Source organism: Serinus canaria, chromosome 1 (assembly GCF_022539315.1).
Source record: "Serinus canaria isolate serCan28SL12 chromosome 1, serCan2020, whole genome shotgun sequence".
NCBI lineage: Eukaryota > Metazoa > Chordata > Aves > Passeriformes > Fringillidae > Serinus > Serinus canaria.
The window spans coordinates 5,182,280-5,201,950 of NC_066313.1; the positions used below are offsets into that span (position 1 = coordinate 5,182,280).

Here is a 19,671-nt window from a genome sequence, read left to right on the forward strand (position 1 = left end):
CCTCTTCCTGCTGAGTTGGCTTCACATCACAGGTGTCCTCTGGGAACAGAGTAGTGCTGGGATATGCAAGGAGATGCAGGGAGTAAGCCTTTGCAGGAGGGTGGAAGCTCTGCTCCCTGACCAGCTCCTCCTTCCTTGGTAATGCAGAGGCAGGCAGGGGAGCTGGGGGGGTTCCTGTTAGCCAGTCAATCAATCATTTCCTGATGTTTATTATTTATCCCCCTGGCCAAACCCTCCCCTCATTCCTGCCACTGGGCAATGGGAATTTTTGTGATCTCTGAGCAGCAGAGGCTGGCGGGCAGCCTGAGCCCAGCTAGCAGCTCATTCTCAGCCATGTGAGAGGAGAAACATCCACAAGGAGAGATTGGAGTTAGAACTTTATTAGGAGAAACCTAGACACGACTGACTAAAATCTCATGTTAAGGAAAACACACACTGTCTTTTCAGGATTAAAAAATACAAATATATAAAAACTTACAAACAAAAACATGGTTTCCCCCATCTGAGTGTGAATGTGTATTTAAATGTACAGGAAGCTGTACCAAAGCTGTGTATCAGGAGCAGGGATTCACTTTCAGTGGCCCTGAGAGAGGGAATGGCTCAGTCCCCTCATCAGCTGGTCCCAGGCCATTTGCTTGTGCAGTCCAGTGTTGGGAAGCTGTGGCCTGTGTCTGAAAGGGCAGTGCAGGGTAAACAACAGGGAGCAGCTTGGCTCTGTTTAGCAGATCTTTAACAGGGGGATGTCAGCTCTGCACTGAGGAAACATCTCTGGAGTGGGAGCTGCCTGCAGACCTCACCCACCAGACTCACAGTGCAGCCTCGGGCCCCAGGGGCTGCTCTGAGAGGCTACAATGGAGGAAAGACCTGGTCCAGGGGTGATTTCTAGCACCATGTGTGCTAGGGATGGAGTGGGGAGGGTGGCCTGGGGACAGAGCAGATGCTTGCAGTGGGGACAAAAAACTTGACCTGTGCTGGCTGGCAAGCTTGAGAGAGCAGGCAGGAGCTGAATGATGTGCAGGACCTGAGCAGGACTCTTTCTGCTTGCAGAGGATGCTGAAGTGTTTTGGTTGGTTGGTGAGAAGACACAGGCCGTACCTCTTCTGCAGATAAACAGAAGATGCTTTTCTCTCAAGTGGGCAGCTGGCAGCCTCCTTTCAGCAGAATTCAGATTGCTTGAAAGATGAGTTTCAAAAAGGGGAAAACCACTTTGTTTCTACATGATACTTGTGAGATATCTGTTCTCACAGGAGAGTCTCTATTTCTGGTGATGGATGTCTTGCTTAGGATTGATGACATAAGTATCTTGGGAAAATTACCCAGTCTTCATCAACTGGTCATCTAAGTGATTTCCCTGGGGCCAGTCTGCTCTGCTGACTTAGGAATGAGGAAGGGATTCCAATGTTAGACATGAGGCAGCTGTGCACTGGGGACCACAGAAGTCCTTATTTATGGGGAAGAGTTGTTATATACACAGTGTCAAAAAATTCAAGTAGGATTTATTGTGTAGGTAAACTGGTATAAAATATCTGGGCTCAGGTAGAGAAAGGGAGGGTTAGAAAGAGCCAAAATGAAGCAGATGAGAAAATCTCTCTTTCAGAAAGCTGACTGGTGTGTTTCTGCTCCCTGCAGGTGAGAGAAGCTTCAGCTCAGTGTAACTGCCAAGCTGATGTTGCAAGTGTTGAATAGAGACACAGAAGATCCAGAGGTCCAGTCAGTCTGTTAAATACAGTGTCACAGTGGATACCCACTGGGCAGGAGTCTGCTGGCCCGTGCTCTACCAGGCTAAGGGTGGGTAGTCTCTAATCCCTGTGGGTCCCATGGTGAAAATACAGCTGAGGGCTTCATATCCCAAGGCTGGTGTCTCTCTTTAGTGCCTGTGGCTGCCCCTGTCTTGAACTGTGAGAGGTGCTGTCTGGACAGGATAGAGAGAGGATATTAAAACAGGGAGGTTAGGGGCAAGAGTTTGGAGTCCACTTTGCAGAAGTTTTACTGAGTGCTGGGACAGCTCCTTCTCCTCATCCCTGCTGGAGACAGGTCACACAGACAAATCATCCGACCTTGCCTTGCTGCTGGCACGGCTGGCCTTGCTGAGCCGGCGTTTCTCGTTGAAGTAGTTCTCGGGGAAGGCAGGTGCTGCACATTCACTGGCCACCTCTGGACTCTCCACGTAGCTGGACTTAATGAAGGGCCCTTCCCCAGCAGCATCCTCCTGGCCGTGGACCCTCTCGGTGGCGAAGTTGGCGGTGTTCTGCTGGGAGGCCATCTTGTTGCTGAAGGGGCTGATGAACTTCCCGTTGGGACTTGACAAGCACTGGTTAAAATCTGGGGGCGGGGTGTACATCTGTGCCCTCTCCGCCTGCGGGGCAGACTCCAGCCTGCCAGGGGCTGTGCTGGGGCTGGCTTTGTAAGACCTGGAGCACCTCTCTTTGGCTTTCTTCCAGCCCAGGTGGTAGAGCTCGGCCAGGCTGAGGAAGAGGGAGAGCACTGCCACAGCCAGCATGAAGACGATGAAGACGTTCTTCTCCGTGGGGCGGGACACGTAGCAGTTGACAGGGTGGGGGCACGGTGCCCGCTGGCAGATGTACAAGGTCTCCAGGAAGATCCCGTACAGGACGTACTGCCCCACAATGAAGGCCACTTCCATGGCGGTTCGAATCAAAATGCTGTACACGTAGGTGTTCAGCAGGCTGCCCCTGAGAATGATTTGGCCTCCTGCTTCATCCCAGCCAGACAGCTTAGTCTCCTTCTCTGCCATGGAGCACTTCTGCTGGTAGTAAGTGTCACCACCATTTTTGTTCTCTCGGGCCTCTATTTCTGCCTCCTTCATCTTCCTCTTCTCCTCCATGCGCACCGTGTGCATGGCATGGCCCATGTACACCAGGGACGGGGTGGAGACGAAGATGATCTGCAGGACCCAGAAGCGCACGTGGGAGATGGGGAAGGCCTTGTCGTAGCAGACGTTCTCGCAGCCGGGCTGCTGGGTGTCACACATGAAGTCAGACTGCTCGTCCCCCCAGGAGGATTCCGCCGCTGTTCCCAGCACCAGCATCCGGAAGATGAAGAGCACAGTCAGCCAGACTTTCCCCACCACTGTGGAATGTTTGTGGACCTTCTCGAGGAAGTCTCCCAGGAAACTCCACTCCCCCATTGCTGCTCACCAGGAGGGGTGAGAAGTCTCGAGAGCTGAGCGCTAGCCTCTGTTGGGAGAAAACAGAGAGTGGTTCTAAGGAGGTTTAGGAAATGCCCAGCTGGTAATGGATGGAGTGAAATGGATTTTTTTGTTTTGTGTCAGAGGAAATGTTTTCATTTGCCCTGAAATGAATGAGGTCTGGTTTGCTGAAAACTGTATTTCACATCCCCTGGAAGCCTTGTGTTGTTCTTGGGATTTCTTTTTCTTTTTTCATTCAGCTACCAAAAAAAAAAAAGTGATCTTTTTTTTACGTAACTCATCTACAGCCTGCTAAATGAGTTCCCAAAACCTTGAGCCAGATTTATTTTTGATTCAGAAAGTCCTTTCACTGTGATCTGCATATTGCTTCCTCTGTGGACTGGGAAGTTAAAGCAGCATTCATCTGTCTGTAGACTGCACTCTGGGAAATCCTTAGTGGGCTGATCCCCTGGGAGATAAGAGTGGAATATACAGCCTGGCCTGAGCAGTGGCACTGTCAGATATTACCTTTGTGTAATACCTGCACCAACACCTGGAATGTGAAATGTGTGCAGCTCTGGGTTTCCTTTATGAGCTCAGTGCCACCACTGAAGCACAGAGGAAACTTCTCTGTTGCCCACCTGCTCCCTGTCTGTAGGTTTTGCTCTGGTTTTGCAGTGTTTTCAGCTGTAAGTGTTTCATTTACAAGCTGCAAATGTTTAGGGGAGTGTAAAGACTTTGGTGGGCTGTGCCAGTTCTGGAAACCTAATCTGCTGCCACCTTGTCATGCCTCTCTGAGAGGGAACTGCTGCAAAATCTAAACGGTGGGTCTTGCTCCTTCTGCTTTTCTTAAATGATGAGGAAAATTTCACAGTTCAAATGAAAGAGACAAAGAAAAAAGCCTCCTTTGAAGTGCCTCCCAAGGACCAGCACTCCTGGGAAGTGCTGTTGGTAGGTGGTCTGATGACAGGAAAGGTTTTCTGGACAGGGAGTAAGACTGCAAAGTGGAAATGAAGGAGGGCCTGTTTCAGTTTTGTTTCTGACTCTGACAGACTGTTTCTGGCCAAGTCACTTAACCTGATGGATAAAAAGAAAGCTGTGGGTTTAGTCCATCTTTTGTGGGGCTCTGTGGGAGTGCTTGAGCAATCATTAGATCCAGTTATGCTCACCATACCTACCTTGCCAGGGCACAGCAAAGCTCTCCCTGGTGAGAGTTAAGGGCTGGGTGCTATAAAGTGTGCACTATTACCTTGGAGCTAATGTCCTCCCACAGTCATTCTTTTGGAAAATAGCATTTTAATAAGTTAATGTAAAAATAATCATTGTAATGAAATATTAAAAACACTAGTCAAGGTAAATCCCAAAGCCACAGGGACCAAATTGTTAACTCTCCTTTATTGTTCCTCATCCTGTCTTTAGGAGCCAATTATTTTTATAGTGCAAAGAACATTTGTGGAGAGCAGACACTGTTAAAAGCTGAAAATTTACTGTAGCAATATTGTGTAGATTTCCTGTGAGCAAAGGCTGGAGAACAGATACACTTGTTGAGGGAAAAATATCCCCTCCTCTAGTTATGTGAGTGATATAATTTAATGTAGCAGCACACGCCATAATTCATCCCATCCTTTGTTCCTGTGCTGTGTCCAGCTGCAAGGATGGATGGGACAAAGATCAAAAGTTGAATCTTTTAATTCCTGGTGCTGCTGAGGGCTGCCCTGGGAAAGGTGAGGATTGCTCAGGAAAGGAGACAGGGCAGTGGCCGCTTGCTACCCCACCACCTGTAAGAAGCCATGTGAGCAGGGAGAAAGGACATACAGGAAAGCAAAGGATGGGGTTTGGCTCTTTCCTGCCCAGACAGGCATGCTGCAATCATGCTGCTGGAGATCCTGGTGGCTGCTTGGCATATGCAGAAGCTTTGGTCTGCTGCCAGCCCAGAGCTGGAGGAGCAGTAACACAGAAAATCAGCTGGTCTTTCTGACTCCTCTCGTCTGCACTGGTGGAAACTGGTGAATGTGAGGGTCTGTCTTACCTTCTGAATGGCTTTGGTGCAGTTACTGCATTCTGGAGAAATTAGCATATGGCTTCATTCCAGGAGCACCAGGGGATTAAACACAGGCAGATAAATCAGTGATGGGAAATATTTACAGACTGTGGCACTGGGATCAGCGTGTTTGCTTTTTTTCCCCCAGAGTGCAGAGAAGGCAACCAGCTGCCTACAGCTCAGTTATGTGTGTCCAACATCGCTGTGCTGTAGCACAGCTGTATGTGTGGAATATTCCTTACAAGGCAGCACTTTTCCAGGTGAGTTTGTGTTGTTTACTCATCCCTTTTCTTGTTTCACCTTGCTTGGCAGTGTAAATATGAACACAGTTCTCCCTGGCTGTGCAAAGGCTGTTTTTACTTACTGCCACAGGGAAGTACAATCACAAACTGAGCCCCTCTTCCCATCCATTCTACTGTGTGCAGGTTGTTTGGGGTTTTACAACAACTTGCTTTCCCCAGGGATGGCTACTAAGCCTAGACACTTGGAAATTGTGAAAATCAGGATGTGCAGGACACAAAGTAAAGCAAATATAAGTGCAAGAGGAATCCAGAAATAAAAAATGGTAATGGGTGCAAGAAGAACAGTAATTTACCTGTCTCACACATGCACAGAATATTTCAAGAAGCTGTAAATCAGAAGGATCTGAGGCTGGTAGTCATGAGGCTTTAGGCTAGATAATAGGGACATTTCCTCTGCCCTCCCCTGCACAGACTGTCTAAAGAAAGGACTGCCCGGAGGTGCCTCTTGATCATCCTGCTACAGCCCCTGCTGCAAGGGCGTAGGTGGCCACAGGGGAACAGATTTTGGAAACCAAGAGAAGGAGTTTCCCTCCTAGAGCAGCATTTTTGGCTTAGACATTTGATACTTACTAGCGAGCTATTTTTGCAGCGCCAGACCAAGGGTCTTTGAGAGCATCTAGTTCTCTGCTGCCAGCAAGAAAAGAAGGATTGTCACCTCCTGACAGCTTTTCCTGGCTATGCAGAGCTGCCCCTGACCTAGCCTTTCTCCTCATAGCTTTACTATTCTTGGGAATTTTCCATATAGCTTTTGCCTCAGTCCCAGACTACTGTTGCCCTCACATGCTTTGACCTCTCAGCGTCTGAGCATCTGCAGCCTTTTATATTCCTAGTTTGGGCTCAGATGGACAAATCTCATCTCACTCTGGTGTGACTGGGCAAAAAGCATCTCTGGGTATTTTTGTGGGGTCTCAGCACCTGGTGGAAGACAGTCTTGGCAGCAGGGTCATGCATATTCAGGAGCAGTCGTGCACTGTGCCACTGCCCTTCCATGCTTTTGGCTGGCAGCTTTCTGATGGATCCCCACGGGAGCTGGGCACCGTCACGGGACCCTGGCAGCGGGAGAAGCGTGTGTGACACAGACCAGGGCAGCTTGGCACTAACCCAGCACCGTGGCCAGCCTGGCTCAGTCATCACCTGGAGCGCCACTGAAGCTGAGGAAAACTGAGCATCACCCCACAGGCCGAGCATGGAGTCTGCTCAGCTCTGGGCTGCCTTGTGACTGCCAAATTCCATGATAAAAATACCCCAGCGGGGACAGCACCTGCTAGTACGCCAGGCTGGCTCGCCAGCCATGGGCTGCTCTCTGCCATTCCTTTTTTGCACTACCTTTATCTGCGGGAGGGGAAGTGTCTGTTGCCCTCTGAGCAGTTTTGCCCATCCTCTTGGCAATGCCACGTGCTCTGAAGGACAGGCGAGCGTTTCACATCACTGCTGCTCACTCATTCCGGTTGGAGCTAGCCAGGGCTCTGATGAACAGCTAGCAAATCCACACCAGAGAGCCAGGAGGGCTGTTCCTGTGCAATCAACTTTATATGAGTTTATTTCCCTGGGGGTCACTAGAAAGAAAGTTTTCCCCTCTTTAGAAGACAGGCAAGACTATCAGCAGTGATATAAATAGCTGAGCTCAACACTTCAAGCTAGCTTTTCCCACAAGGAAGGTGACAGGAGGTCGCCATCTCTGCAGGATGTTTCTAAAATAAAGTGGAGAGTCTGATTATAACACTGTTTTTGCTCTCCCTTGCTGGGCTCACCTCTTCCCCGTGGCAGATCCCAGGGGCACATGGAGAAGCTCTCCAAGGAAGGCTCCTTTGTGTGAGGCAAGCACAGCTCCCAGGGAGGGGGAAAGTATCGGATTCAAAGCCATTGCATTTTTACTCAGTCTCTGTGATTTGCTCAATCAGGTACAAATATGTGTCTCTGAGAATTAAAGAGATTTCACAGTGAAGTGGATGGCCCAGGATGTTTTAGGAAGCTCACATTCCAGACACATGGCTGTTTGTTGATGCCATGCAAGAAGTCCATCCCCTCCAAGCTACTGTGAAGAGGCAGCTGTCCCCTCTGGGTACTGGGCATGTGAGCAGTGACATTGCAGTGGGGCATCCAGGCTGGCTGGAGCATGGTCAGTGCCTATGAATTGCTCATGGCTTTCCTCCCTCCAGTTGTGTTATCTCATACAGGTCCAGGCCGGCACATGGCACAACAGATCATGGTGGGTGAGTGGGCAGAGATCTTTGTCCTGTGCTGAACCCAGACAGGAGAGGAGCCCACAGTGCCAAATTGTACACTCACAGCTGTAGGCACTTGGGAAGGACACCTCAAGCTCTTCACTGGAGGTTGGTTAATGCTGCTTTACTTTAGGATATCCAGCCCCTTGTTAGTAGCCTCAGCATCCCATGCAGTGCAGATGTTGTCACCTCTGTTTTGCAGATAGTGATCACTGGGGTACAGAAGGGACAACCTGCTTGTTTGAGGTCACTGTGTTAGAGACAGTTTGGGGACAGAGCTCAGAGGTTGTGACTTGCAAGATTCTGTCCTTTTTTCTACACAGCACTGCCTTTTAAACCTCATGACAGCAATACAACACTGCTTCTACTGCACATCTGCTTCTACAGACCTTCTACAGCGCTTCTCTCCTGTGCCCTCAGACAACAACGACTTGGTTACCTGAAAGAAAACCCAGTCCTACTGCCCTTCTATAGCAGGTAAACCTGACAGAACCAGAGACATTTTGTTTTGTTTTATTTTGTTTTGCATTGTGGGAACACGTGGCTTACAGCATTAAATGATGAACTGAGTTAGAAATGCACTGTGCAGAGTGGGTGCAGTGCTTTGGATTAGAGAAGATTTGTGATGTTAAAGCCCACCTCAGCAGGTATCTTTTTGTTCAGAGCTTACTGGCATTGGCTCCTTCCTATGGATATACAATGGACAAGCAACAACCTATTAGGCATTTTTGTCCAAACACCATCTCTCTGGCTTCAAATATGCACACAAATGCCTATGATAAGTTTCTGCCTGAACCTGGCCAGTTCTTCAGCCAAATTTGTAATTCTGATCTGCACATGAACTTGGAATAAATAGCTTTGTACTTATGCTTTTAAAGAAAAATAATTGACATGTTTGCATAGGTTCCATTCTCGTTCCTTGGGTTCAAAGTCCTGTGTTGAGCCAGTATCAGAGTGACATTGACTCTAGAGCTGAAATCTCATGGGAGAAGAAGAGCTCTGTGTTGACAGCTCTTGTCCTAGAAGACAGACATCCAATGTTTCTTATCTTTCTGCTCCTCCCAAGTTCGCTGTAAATTCTGGGAGGGTCATACTGGTATCCAGACCACTGGCCCTACTTGTAGTTGCAGACAGGTTGTTATTCTTGACGAGGTGTGCTTTCCCCCTCCTCTCCAAATGTGGAAAGTCTCGGAGTTCACGAAAAAGAGAGTGGGTGAGAAGATAAGGGAGTTGAATGACCCGTCACCTCCTGCACACACAGGCACACAACCCTGGCGCACACAGGGACACAGACAGAGGGGAATCACTCAACACCTTCAAGTGTGTACATCAGGGATGTGTTACACACACAGATGATAATAATATGTAGAATATTTTCATCTGAAGTGATAATGGAAGGTGCAGACTCCCAGTCAGTTGAATTTTTATTAGTTGTCTGTCCAGAACATCTAATGCTATTCCTCCCCATGTGCTTTCATAGATCCAAATATTAGGGACAAGCTCTGCCTGGTGTAATCTCAGGAGACCAAGAACAGAAGAGACCTTAAACTCAGATAATTCAAGCTGAGGGATGAATTTATCCCACTATTTTTGAAAAGTTGGCATCAAATAGTTACATGATAGTGGTATCCAGGCTTACATTTAAAAAGCAGGGAGCATCTTCTAATTCTCTTGGGATTCTGAATTTGCAGATGATACTAAACTGGGCAAAACAGAGGTGAGGAGATAGGAAAAGTGGGCACAGGGAGCTCTGGAAAACAAAAACAAGCGGAGAAATTTGGGGGCTGCTGTAGTAAAAGCTGTCCCTGTGCTTTGCTGAGAGAAGCTGATCTCAAGCACTGCTCAGTCTGTGGGGAAGGCTGGTGTAAGGAGATGTGCAGGGATGGCAGGCCTCTCACTGGGCTCAATATAGCAGCAATTAAACCTGCCCATGTGATTTTAGGCTCGTTCACAGACTGCATGAGATGCAACTCATTTATAGTGTGGAAATAAAACAGACTGAAGAGGTAATGGGAGAAGGACAGAGCTCTCATTCAGACTTTTCTCATCCTTTCTTCCTTCCTCTCACCCCAGTATCTCCCTTCTCCCTGTCTGTCAGTTCCCTGTGGTTTCCCTACAGTCAAGCTCCCCCAGAGAGCGTTGCCTCAGTTTTTGGGCAGTTTTGACCAGCTAACTCTAACAGCACCCAAATTGCTAATTCTTTCAGCCTTAGAAAGGGGACATTTTCAGCGACTATCTATTTCCCACTTATTACTACCTTGTCAAATCTCATTTCTTCTCCCTTTCCAAAAATCTGTAGGATTCTTTTCACACTCCAGCCTCATTGCTATATCCTTGCCTCAGTCTGGCTATGTGAGTGGATTTTTTTTGTACTCAGTGTATGCACCATATACATATGCACAAAAACACACCCCCCCTTTGAAACCAACTAATACTAAATTGGCAAAGCCCAGCAGTAGGGAGTTAGGAAATGCTGGGGTTACTGTTCTCAGTAATCTTAATTCAATCTCTTTGTGCCTGTGCCTCTTAGAGTCCTTAACCACATCCTCACATTGTCACCTCGTTCTTTGCACAGGATGCCTGCCTTGTTCTGTGCCAGCCTGGCGGGGGGCTTTCTTGAACAGCAGCTATTCAATGTTTTGTTTTCTTCTCATTGTTCAGTGGGTGGCTTGTGCCTCATTTACTGTACATTATTCAAGTCCAGTTCTAAAGACAGAATTATTAGTTTCCTCATGGGTTTTCCTATGGCTTTCATCACAACAGTATCTGATCGCTTCACAATTATAAATCTACTTACTTTCATTACCACCCAGAGGTGAGGAGATGGTGTTAGATCAGCCGTGCAGCTGAGGGAGTCAGGCAGTGAGAGATTAAGATAAAAACTGTTCATTAATTTTGGAAGCTCTTTGGTGCTGTGGTTAATCTGTTGATGCTTTTTTTCCCAGTGTACTTAGCAGTGTATAATGTGTATTCAGAGCAGAGCTCTGTCTGGTTTGTGCTGGAGTGGTAGAGTTTATCACTTCCACCAGTTGCACTGCATGTAGAAGTCAGATACCCAAAAGACAAGAAATGGGCATTTATGGGTAAATGTAGCTTAAGTGATTTGTCTCATCATGACAGAGGAAATTGGACTAAGAAGCAAGAATTAACCCCAGTCCTCTTGGATAGCTTTATCAGACTGCAAACTGGAGACAGTTTTTCTCCCATCCCACTATTCCTTCCTTTCTGCACCAGACATCTGAAGTGCAGCAGAAGACCCTGGAGCTCTGCAGGCATCACCCTTGCCAGACTGCTTCACTTTCCAAGCCACCCTGTGCCCTGACCAAGGCATCTGTCAGCTTTTCTGCTTCTAAGGGAGAGCAGTTTCATATGGAAATTCTTAGCCATTCTCAGAGCATGTCCATAATGACATAAAAAATGGAGAAGGGCAGAAATAGAAGTGTAAATCCCGTGGTTCTTGCATAAAACCCCCCTGACCCCTCTTCAAAGATACACTCGAGAGACTTAAAAGCGTGCATCTCTCTGCTCATTGAATGCTGTGTGGCATGAATATTTCTTTGTTTCAGAGAAGAGCTACCATGCTGAGTATTGCTCACAGAGATCTCTCTGTTGCTAATCAATAGCAATAAAATTGATCTCCCCCCAAATATTGAAATCTTTCCATTGTCTTCTGGGAATTATTTCTAATTTTAAGCCTCTATCCTCGTGCCTCATGCAACAGCACCCAAAGCGTGGAGCAGTCTCTAAACTGTGCTCCCCTAATGGCATAGGGCAGTGCTGAATTACTCATTTCTCCTTGACTATTTTCAATGCTGCAAGATAAGTCAGAAAGTGGGCAAATGTGTGCAGAATGTGTGAAATCTGTCTGAAGGTCAAAAAGAGAAGAGAGGCTAAGGTATGAAGTTCTGTATTTTCTGTCAGAGCTTAAATTTTTAAATGCATATCTAATACTAAAAATGTTGTGATAATATATAGTGTTGAGTGGAAAAAAAAAAAAACCAAACAAAACAACAACCATCACCAAATACTTATAGTAACAGGAATACTTAACATAGTTCCCAAGCGACAAGAGCCTGATGAGTATTTTAAACCCTGAAGCCTCAGGAATTCTCCTAAAGTATTGCACTGCTCCCAAGGAAAAGGGGAACAAAGTTAGAAATGTGTGCTTTTCTCAGAGTAGATTTTGAAAATAGCAGCAAATGAAGAACTTTTTGTCTCCTGTTACAAATGCTGAATACTGTGAGGCTTCTGAATAACTGTTTAAGCTGCTCTTAGCTGCACCCACAAATTGTAACAACATGTAACACACATGTTACACGCATGAAGTACTTTAAAGAGAGGAACACTTAGGCAGCAGTAGGGGAAAACTTTCATCCACACTGCTTCACCAAAGAATTTTGATAGTTTACTGTAATGGAGGGAGACGTCAATGCTTAAGGCTCATTCAGCGCAGGACTTTTTTAGCTGAGGTTTGTTCAGAAAAACCACTTATATGATCATCTAAAGGTTGTTACTTGTTGGTACTTGAGGGACAGGGGCTCTGCCTCAGTTTACCCAAGTTGTTAAAACTAAAATGCCACAAAGCTCCCTAGACATGACGAATGGGCGACCAAACAACCCTTCAGGAAGTCAAAGGAGCCACCACAGATCTGAGGTGGCAATTAGTCAGCAACCTTTACACTCAACTGAGATTGCCTCTTTCCAGGTGGGTGTATTCCAGGGGTACCATATTCTCAAGGTGGGCTCTTCTTTGAAAAAGCAGTGTTAAATTATGGAAATGAAATTGCATAACTATTCCAAGTATAAAAAGCGGGGGGGGGGGGAAGTTAGGAAGGCAAATAAAAAGAAGCAGCAGCAGCTGGTATGGGAGAGGACATTTGTCCCTTCAGGTCTGCATGCCTCCTTGCTGAGGCTGCCACAGGCAGCGCGGGGATGGAGGAGAAAGGCATTCATTCCCTGGCGGCACGCACAGAACGTGTGACTGCGAGATACCAGCAAGGCACTTCTCTGCTCTGGAGTTACATTCCCAGGCTCCATGTCACACACCAGCCAGGACACAGTACCCTCAAGGCAAAGAAACTGCAATATTTTGAAAGCATCCTGCGCAGTTCAGAATGTAGGCGGTTAATGCAGACACTTGATAAAGAGTTTATACCCCGAGAGCCTCTCCTAGGTAAGAGTTCCCTTCACCACAGTCCTCCGAGCAGCTTGACAGCATGTTGAAATGGGATCTGACAGAAATGACAATTTGCACGTTATACTGTCTGAGGGAGGATGTTTGGGGTTCTTATAGTGCTTTCCTATACATTGGAATCTATTGGTATCTATGTTCATCACAAGGAAGTTACTTCTTAATTCTCTAGCTGCCTGTGGTAAAACAATTTAATTTTTAAAATGTCCTGAGCCCACCATGTTACTAGTGGGAATGTTTTACAGAGAAAATGAAAGAAAAAGTACATTTCTTAAGTTATTTTTTGGCCATCCTTCTTTTCCTGCCTTCCCAAACCCCTTTTTTCCCTCATGCTCTTTTCCCCTTGAGTGATATAACTTGATCTACCATCAGCACTTCTGCAGTTCTATTATTTCCCCCTCTTGGTTGCTTACCTGATTTTCAGTGTCTTGTCTTCAGTCTCCTTTCCTTGCTTTAGCACTTTCCCTTTTTGTAGTGAAGTTGAACTCCTTGTTCTCCTCAGCTGCTTCGTTTTATTCCTTTAATATGGTTCTCTCTCTCCCTCTTCCTCTCTTTTTCTCCACCCCCTTTCTGTGTCACTTTCTGTCTTCCCCACTGCCTCTCCGCCTTTCCCCCTCTTCTTTCTTCACCTACTTTTCTTGTCTCTCCCACCCCCTCCAGACTAATCTTTCTATTTTCAAACCTGGTTTCCTGTTGTTTTTCCTTTCCATGGATCTCATTCCTCCCTCTCATTCTCAGCCTCTCCCTGTGCCACCCTCCTCATGCCGACAGGATGCATTCGCTGCTGGCTTCGCGCAGTCCCTTCCAGCCACTGCTCCTACTGCTCCTTTGCACATCTTCCCACAGATAACACTCTAAGCCTTCCCCAAATGACAAGAGACAGCCTTGCCCCACAGTTACACCAGCCAGACCCTGGAAAGGCTTTTCCATGCAAGACAAAAGACAATTCAACTGACAAAGGACATATTTTGGACTCATTCAAGCTTAATCTGGCAAAGCAGAGTTCATGTGCAGCAGGGTCTTCCACCTCTTCAAATCACACAGAACTTGCTTTGCTGGCTCGGACCAGGGGCCCAGCACAGCTGCAGCCTTGTCCTAAAGGGCACCAAATGTATCCCAGAGACTTTTTACATGCCCCCTTACTGATAAGTAGAGAATAATCTGCCTGTCAAGAGAGGTGTTTTTTGTCACACCACCCTACCACCACCTCCCCGCACACACAGTCAGACTCATGAGCGTTTGGGCCTCTCTTAAAAATGTTTTTGACGTGTCAAATGTCTGAAGGTCTTGTATTTCATGTGTGTGTCAAGCTGAGCCTCTGATTCCTGCACATCAGGAATGGCCCAGTGAGGAGGCAGAATCAGAGATGACTTCTGGCTTTGATAAAGGTCTCAAAGAATCTGTGGCAGGAGAGTGAGATTTGCACAGAAGACTCTGTGACCTGAGAACCAACTTGATGCACTCAAGCTTTGGTGGTTATCTTTCCAGCAATCCTCTCCCATCCAGAGCATTGCCTAGGGGTCTCTATGCATCAGTGAGTGCAAATCATGAAACAAAAGCAGTTCAGGGACTAAGACTCAACGTTGGCAACTCTTCTGATAATCTTTGTCCCACTAATTTACCACCTCCTTTAGTCACCAGATTGAAAGCCAGTCTACAAAGGGACAGTTTTGTGCAGAGGCTATCTCTGGAAGTATGTCCTGTAAGGACACTCTCACTCTGAATTTAGGAGTGCAACTCTTTTCCAGGAGGGCTGTATCCTCAGTGATGGTTAGTGCAGGATGCAGGACAAAGAGTGCAAAGTAAATTCCCACAGCAGCTCAGTAACCTCCTGGTATGGAGACATGTTTAGTCACCTGCTGCTTCATTTCTAACTTTATTGAAAGCCCTTCTGTGGCTTTTAAGAAAACAGAAGTGTTTCTGGAGTTGTTTCTCCCTCTCCTGTGTGGCAGTTGTGTATCTGCAATGGAAATTCATGGGAAGGAGAATATCATTCCAGCTTTTTGTCTTTGTAGAGTAATTTCCACGAAGCGTTATTATGTAAACTCATGTTGATTTTATGCCAGTGAGATTGTCAAGGAATTCATCATAGAAGTGTCCAAAAAAAAGGTGTTAATAATACAGGTCCAGCTCACAGATGGCTTTGGGATAGGCTAGGGATAAGGCTTGTCAAGTGTTTTTCACATGCTGTAGAGAGACAGGTCCTGTGAGAGAGCTGTCTGAAATGCACTCACCTCCCTGTGTGGCTGACACTGACACTTTGCTGTACACTCAGGGTGATCAGGTCTGATTCTCCCTGCTCATTCCTTTGTGTTTCCTGCTCAAAGCTTATTCCTGAGTGGCACACACAGGTAATCCTGAACCCAGCAGATACAGTCTGGTTCTGCTGAATGTATGAGGGAGGGGAGAAGGTTTCTGTCCAACACATGCATGATGCACAGGAGGTACCTGTTGAGAGCTCTTTCTGTTTTGGTGCTAGAGGTAGCTGTTTGGGTTTTGATGCACGAAAAGGAAATGGTAGAAGTCAGACAGGGAGGCAAAAGACAGAACGGGGAGTAGAGATGTTGTATGCATACTTCAGCCAGTCCCTCAATGTGTCATCCCTTCTCTACTGCATCCTCTTCAAGGGAAAACAGGGGAGTCCTGGCAGCTTCTCCAGCCCGTCAGCTAGAAAAATTGCTGGTTTACTCAGTCTTTAGCAAGGAAGAATTTTGACTCCCCTCCCCAAGAGCTGCAGTTTTCTGTTATGCAAAACTTGTCTGACCTAAGTGAGGAGAGCAAGTGGAAGAGAATGCTGCCCCAGACAGTGGGAATGAGGAGAACAGCTGACAGCTTGCCGTATGCAGCTTGCAGATCACAGCAGTTTGTGATGCTGTGCAATGCGTTTTGAAGGAAAGCAGAAATAAAACAGGGAGGGAAAGGGAAAATAAAACAACATGTACTATCTTTTGATCAAAACTTAAGAGCTTTCTTGGATTAGGATTCCTGACCCCCTAGGTAAAAGAAACAGAGCAGCCCTTATCTACCTGGAGTTCAGTAAACCATATGATATGGTGTCCCAGAAGAAGGAAATTAGTGTAGAAGATTCAGCTGAAGAAGACAGGGATTATTAAATAAATCCTCTAGTGAGTAAGAGACTGACAGAATTGATACACCAGTTCCTTAATAGGTTGAAGGGAAATTATCTGTGAGGCTGCTTAAAGATTGCTCTTAGGACTGATCTTTTTTTTATATTTTTGTTAATTACCTTGGCACAGAATGTAGAAACATTAATGAAATCTGCTGGTGAAACCAAGCTGGGAGGTATCATGAGGGCAGAGGTGGATTCCAGCACTGCCAGAGCTGAAGGCTCTTTGTGACTTGAGTGATCAAGGTGAGGTTAAGTGGGAGAGTGCAAAGTCACACACTAGGAACTTGTTTGAGAGTAAAAGGAATCTCCATCTCCCAGGGGAAAGAGATGGAGAAAGATGGGGGAAGTTCATGATTCAAAGGAGGAGGAACCAGCAATGCTACATGGGGGTGAAAAAGGCAAGCAAACTTTGATGATGTAGCAGCATTTCCAGTTGCAGTGAGTGGAAGTAATGTCATCCAAGAGGATGAGACTTCTCCAAAATAGTTCTGCAGTGCTGCTTCCCCACATGCAGGGAGGATATCCAGCCTGGAGCAGGTGTAGAGGAAGGCAGTGGGGTGGTCAGAGGGATGGAAGGTGTCTCAGCCAACAGTGTGTTTACTTATCAGTCACAGCAGTGACTGCACAGAGATATTTGAACTGATTTGAAAATAGACGTGCTACCAGTTTGAGCTTTTCAGCATTAATTATTTTGCACTGAATTTCATGCTAGTGCAGCTACACAAAGTAATTAAACCACGGTGTGATGTGCCTGCAGGGTGAATACTATAAGGGAGCTTAGTTACTTAGTCTGGCAGAACAAAGGTTAAGAGAGGAGAGATTTGCTGCCTATAAATACTTTTAGGGATTGGGGGTTGGGAAAGTAAGTGCTCAGGAGAGAGCAGAGCTACATAAGCTAAAGGACAATGTGGCACAAGAATAAATAGATATAAATTGGCCATGAATGAATTTAGGTTGGAAATCAGAAGGTTTCTAAGCAACAGAGCAGGCAAGGAGGTGCTGGAACAGCATTTTAGCAGCACAAGTTAGGGTGGAAACCTAATGAGATTTAGGACAGAGTTTAGTAAGTTTAGAAAAGGCCATTTGGTTTGTACTTGCCCGTTATTCAAAGGGATTGAACCTGATAAGCCAAGAGGTCCCTTTTACATTCTATTTCCTTAGTGCCTTAGTGCCTCAGCAGATCTGCACCCTTGCATACAAAATCCAGGTAAATCTGGAGCAGAGTTTATGTGATGAGTTTTTCAGCATTGATCCCATGGATATTTAATGGAGGGATTCACTCTGTGCCTGAGATTTAAACAAACAAAAGAGCAAGCCAAGATGATGCATGGAGAAGGTCTGCAGATATGCAGTAGTACAGATGAGAGCTCACATATTAAAGAGTTTCTTCACAAAAAACAGGTGCTCCCAGAGCATCTAGCTTTGCTAGAAGGCTATTTCAAATGCAGCTCTTGAGATGTGAAAACTGAAAGAGATTGTCTGAAGGGAAAATGTCTTGTCCATTCCTGCTATTACTGAGGTTTACTGCATTGGGAAATTTCAGAGAAAAACACCACCCAACAGTGGTTGAGTTCATCTCTGCTGCCTGGCCACAGCACTGCACTTATTCTGGTTCTTCATGATGTTCCATGCTGGACAGGCACCTCTCTAAAGCACCTTAGTACCTTCTCCAAAGCACCAAAGGATGGTGCCTTCCTGATGAAACATTTTATCTCAAATCCTCATGCATGGATATGATTGAAAGAGAAGGCCAGAGAGGGGAGTTCTCTGCTTTACATTAGACCTCTAGAGACAGTTTGAAGGCATCCTCCAGCAGGAGGCAAATTCCCAAGGACAGGCTGGGCCCAAGGGAAGAGGAGTAGCAAAGGCCCCTGAATAAGAACAGTTTTATAGTTACAGTTCCTCATTTAGTAAAAATCCCAAATTATTCCATATGGATGGATGTTTTCATCTTCCCAACCCAGAGTACCATACCAGCACAGAGTGAGAAAAGAGGAAACAAGAAACAAACAGTTGTGAAACATCACTCTGTGTCAGACTCATTTTCCAGTAAACTTTTCAGCAAGGAAAACTGGAAGAGGTTTTCATCTCACTGAGGAGAAATTGCCATCTATCCCAAAGTAAATGCTCAGCTGTCAGCTTTATGTTGCTGGAAACAAAGTACTGCCCTCTCACCCCTCTGCCTCCACTTCTCAACTCTGCAGCATCTCTGAGTAGTTGAGAAGTGCTTTGCAGATGATAATGAAATTGCAGCTCCTATAAACACCCTCCTTGTTTTACAGGTGGAGGAACCAGACCGTGGAGAGCATAAAGGATTTGTCCAAAGGATCAGCAAGTCATTTTAAAGCAAGGAGTCCTCATCTACCTAGCCACCAGACATTCATCTTGTCCTGCAAACCTCCAGCTGGATGAATTTCTGCCTGACATAAATATGTGTGTATACATATATTCAGAGATACGTTTCCAAAAGAAGAAAAGAAAGAACAGACCTTTACCTCTTTTTTGCTGAGCCTGCACAGGTAGAGAAGGAGCAGGTAAAGTTGACTGAAGGGTGGGTGAGCTTTAGCACAGCCCAGCTCTGTGCCAGCGTTGGGCTCCCAGAAGAGATCCTGAAGGGTCTGAGGGAGGACACTGAGGGCAGGCAGGAGCTCAGCCTGACACTGTCTCACTGGCTGGAGATCCCTTCCAGCCTGGAGGACCAATGCTGGGGGAGACTCACTCCTGAACTGTTCCTGACATGCACTGGCAGCTGTCTGCCTGCTATTCTTTTAAAGGGTCTTCATGGATCAGGATAAAATGTGATCTTACGCAGGCGGCATTGTGAGCACAGCTTGGCTCAGGTTCAGCTCTTCCTCTGGCTCCCAGCTACTCTATTTTTATTGAAGGAATTCGAGGCTATCAGAAAGGAAGTCAAATTGTTTTAGGAAAACAATAGAAAAGCAACTTGAAGTTTATTAGCTTCCTGCCCAGGGCCTGGGACCAACTTGTCAAACTTATTAGAGTGATGGCAGAACTATTTATTTAAAAGGGCTAGCTACAGGACCCACAATTTCATTCCTGTTTGGGCCTTAGTGAAAACAAAGGAAAGCCATAAAATAATATCTGAAGGGAGCAGATGGCTAACTGGTAAATGGTGTGAGTAAGGTTGGCCTGTGAGCCATTCATGGTGTTCATCAGTGCAATGGTTTTTGTGGGATTTCTTATCAAATGCATGGATCAAATTCACAGGCCAGTCCCATCATCCCAAAGCCCTTGCTGTGGCTCAAATTTACAAGTGGAAGCCTCACACCAAAGAAAACAAATTTGGCAGGAAAAGGTCTTCATTTAGAGCCACTGAAAGGAGCGAAACAATGCAGCAGGTCTGCAGGAGAGCCAGGAATAGAGCCCAGGTGTCCCTGACCCTGTTGGACTGCTGGAGCCCCTCGAGTGCAAAAAATATTTATATCCCTCCGAAGCAGCTGCAGTCTGCTTCCCCATCCAGCTCCCCCAAAGCAGCCACACCATGAAGTCATGCTGGCATGTGGCTGGTGAGAAGAACAGGCAGCCAAACCATCAGAGTCACAGAGTGTCTGTGAGCCTGAGCCTTCCTGAGGAGCCTCATGGTTTGCAATGGAACAAGAGGAGAATGAAACAG

General features: G+C 46.3%; 1 protein-coding gene across 3 annotated transcripts; it reads right to left on the reverse strand.

Annotated features, from left to right (window-relative positions):
• Positions 1-348: 348 nt before the first annotated feature.
• GJA5 (gap junction protein alpha 5) lies at positions 349-18,799 on the reverse strand. 3 transcript variants are annotated; one of them, XM_018916855.3, is made up of 2 exons: positions 18,533-18,799; positions 349-3,197 (listed from the first exon to the last, which is right to left on the reverse strand). In XM_018916855.3, exon 2 carries the CDS (start codon positions 3,146-3,148, stop codon positions 2,036-2,038), a length of 1,113 nt encoding a protein of 370 aa, XP_018772400.1. In that variant the 5' UTR covers positions 3,149-3,197; positions 18,533-18,799; the 3' UTR covers positions 349-2,035. The 3 variants fall into 3 exon arrangements, with proteins under 3 accessions (XP_018772400.1, XP_018772402.1, XP_018772401.1); XM_018916857.3 differs by having other exon boundaries at positions 18,527-18,799; XM_018916856.3 differs by lacking the exon at positions 18,533-18,799 and adding an exon at positions 13,321-13,535 and having other exon boundaries at positions 350-3,197.
• Positions 18,800-19,671: the final 872 nt, after the last annotated feature.

Bases quoted from the DNA above. Each gene is read 5' to 3' on its own strand.
- GJA5 (XM_018916855.3), bottom strand. From the start codon at position 3,148: ATGGGGGAGTGGAGTTTCCTGGGAGACTTCCTCGAGAAGGTCCACAAA.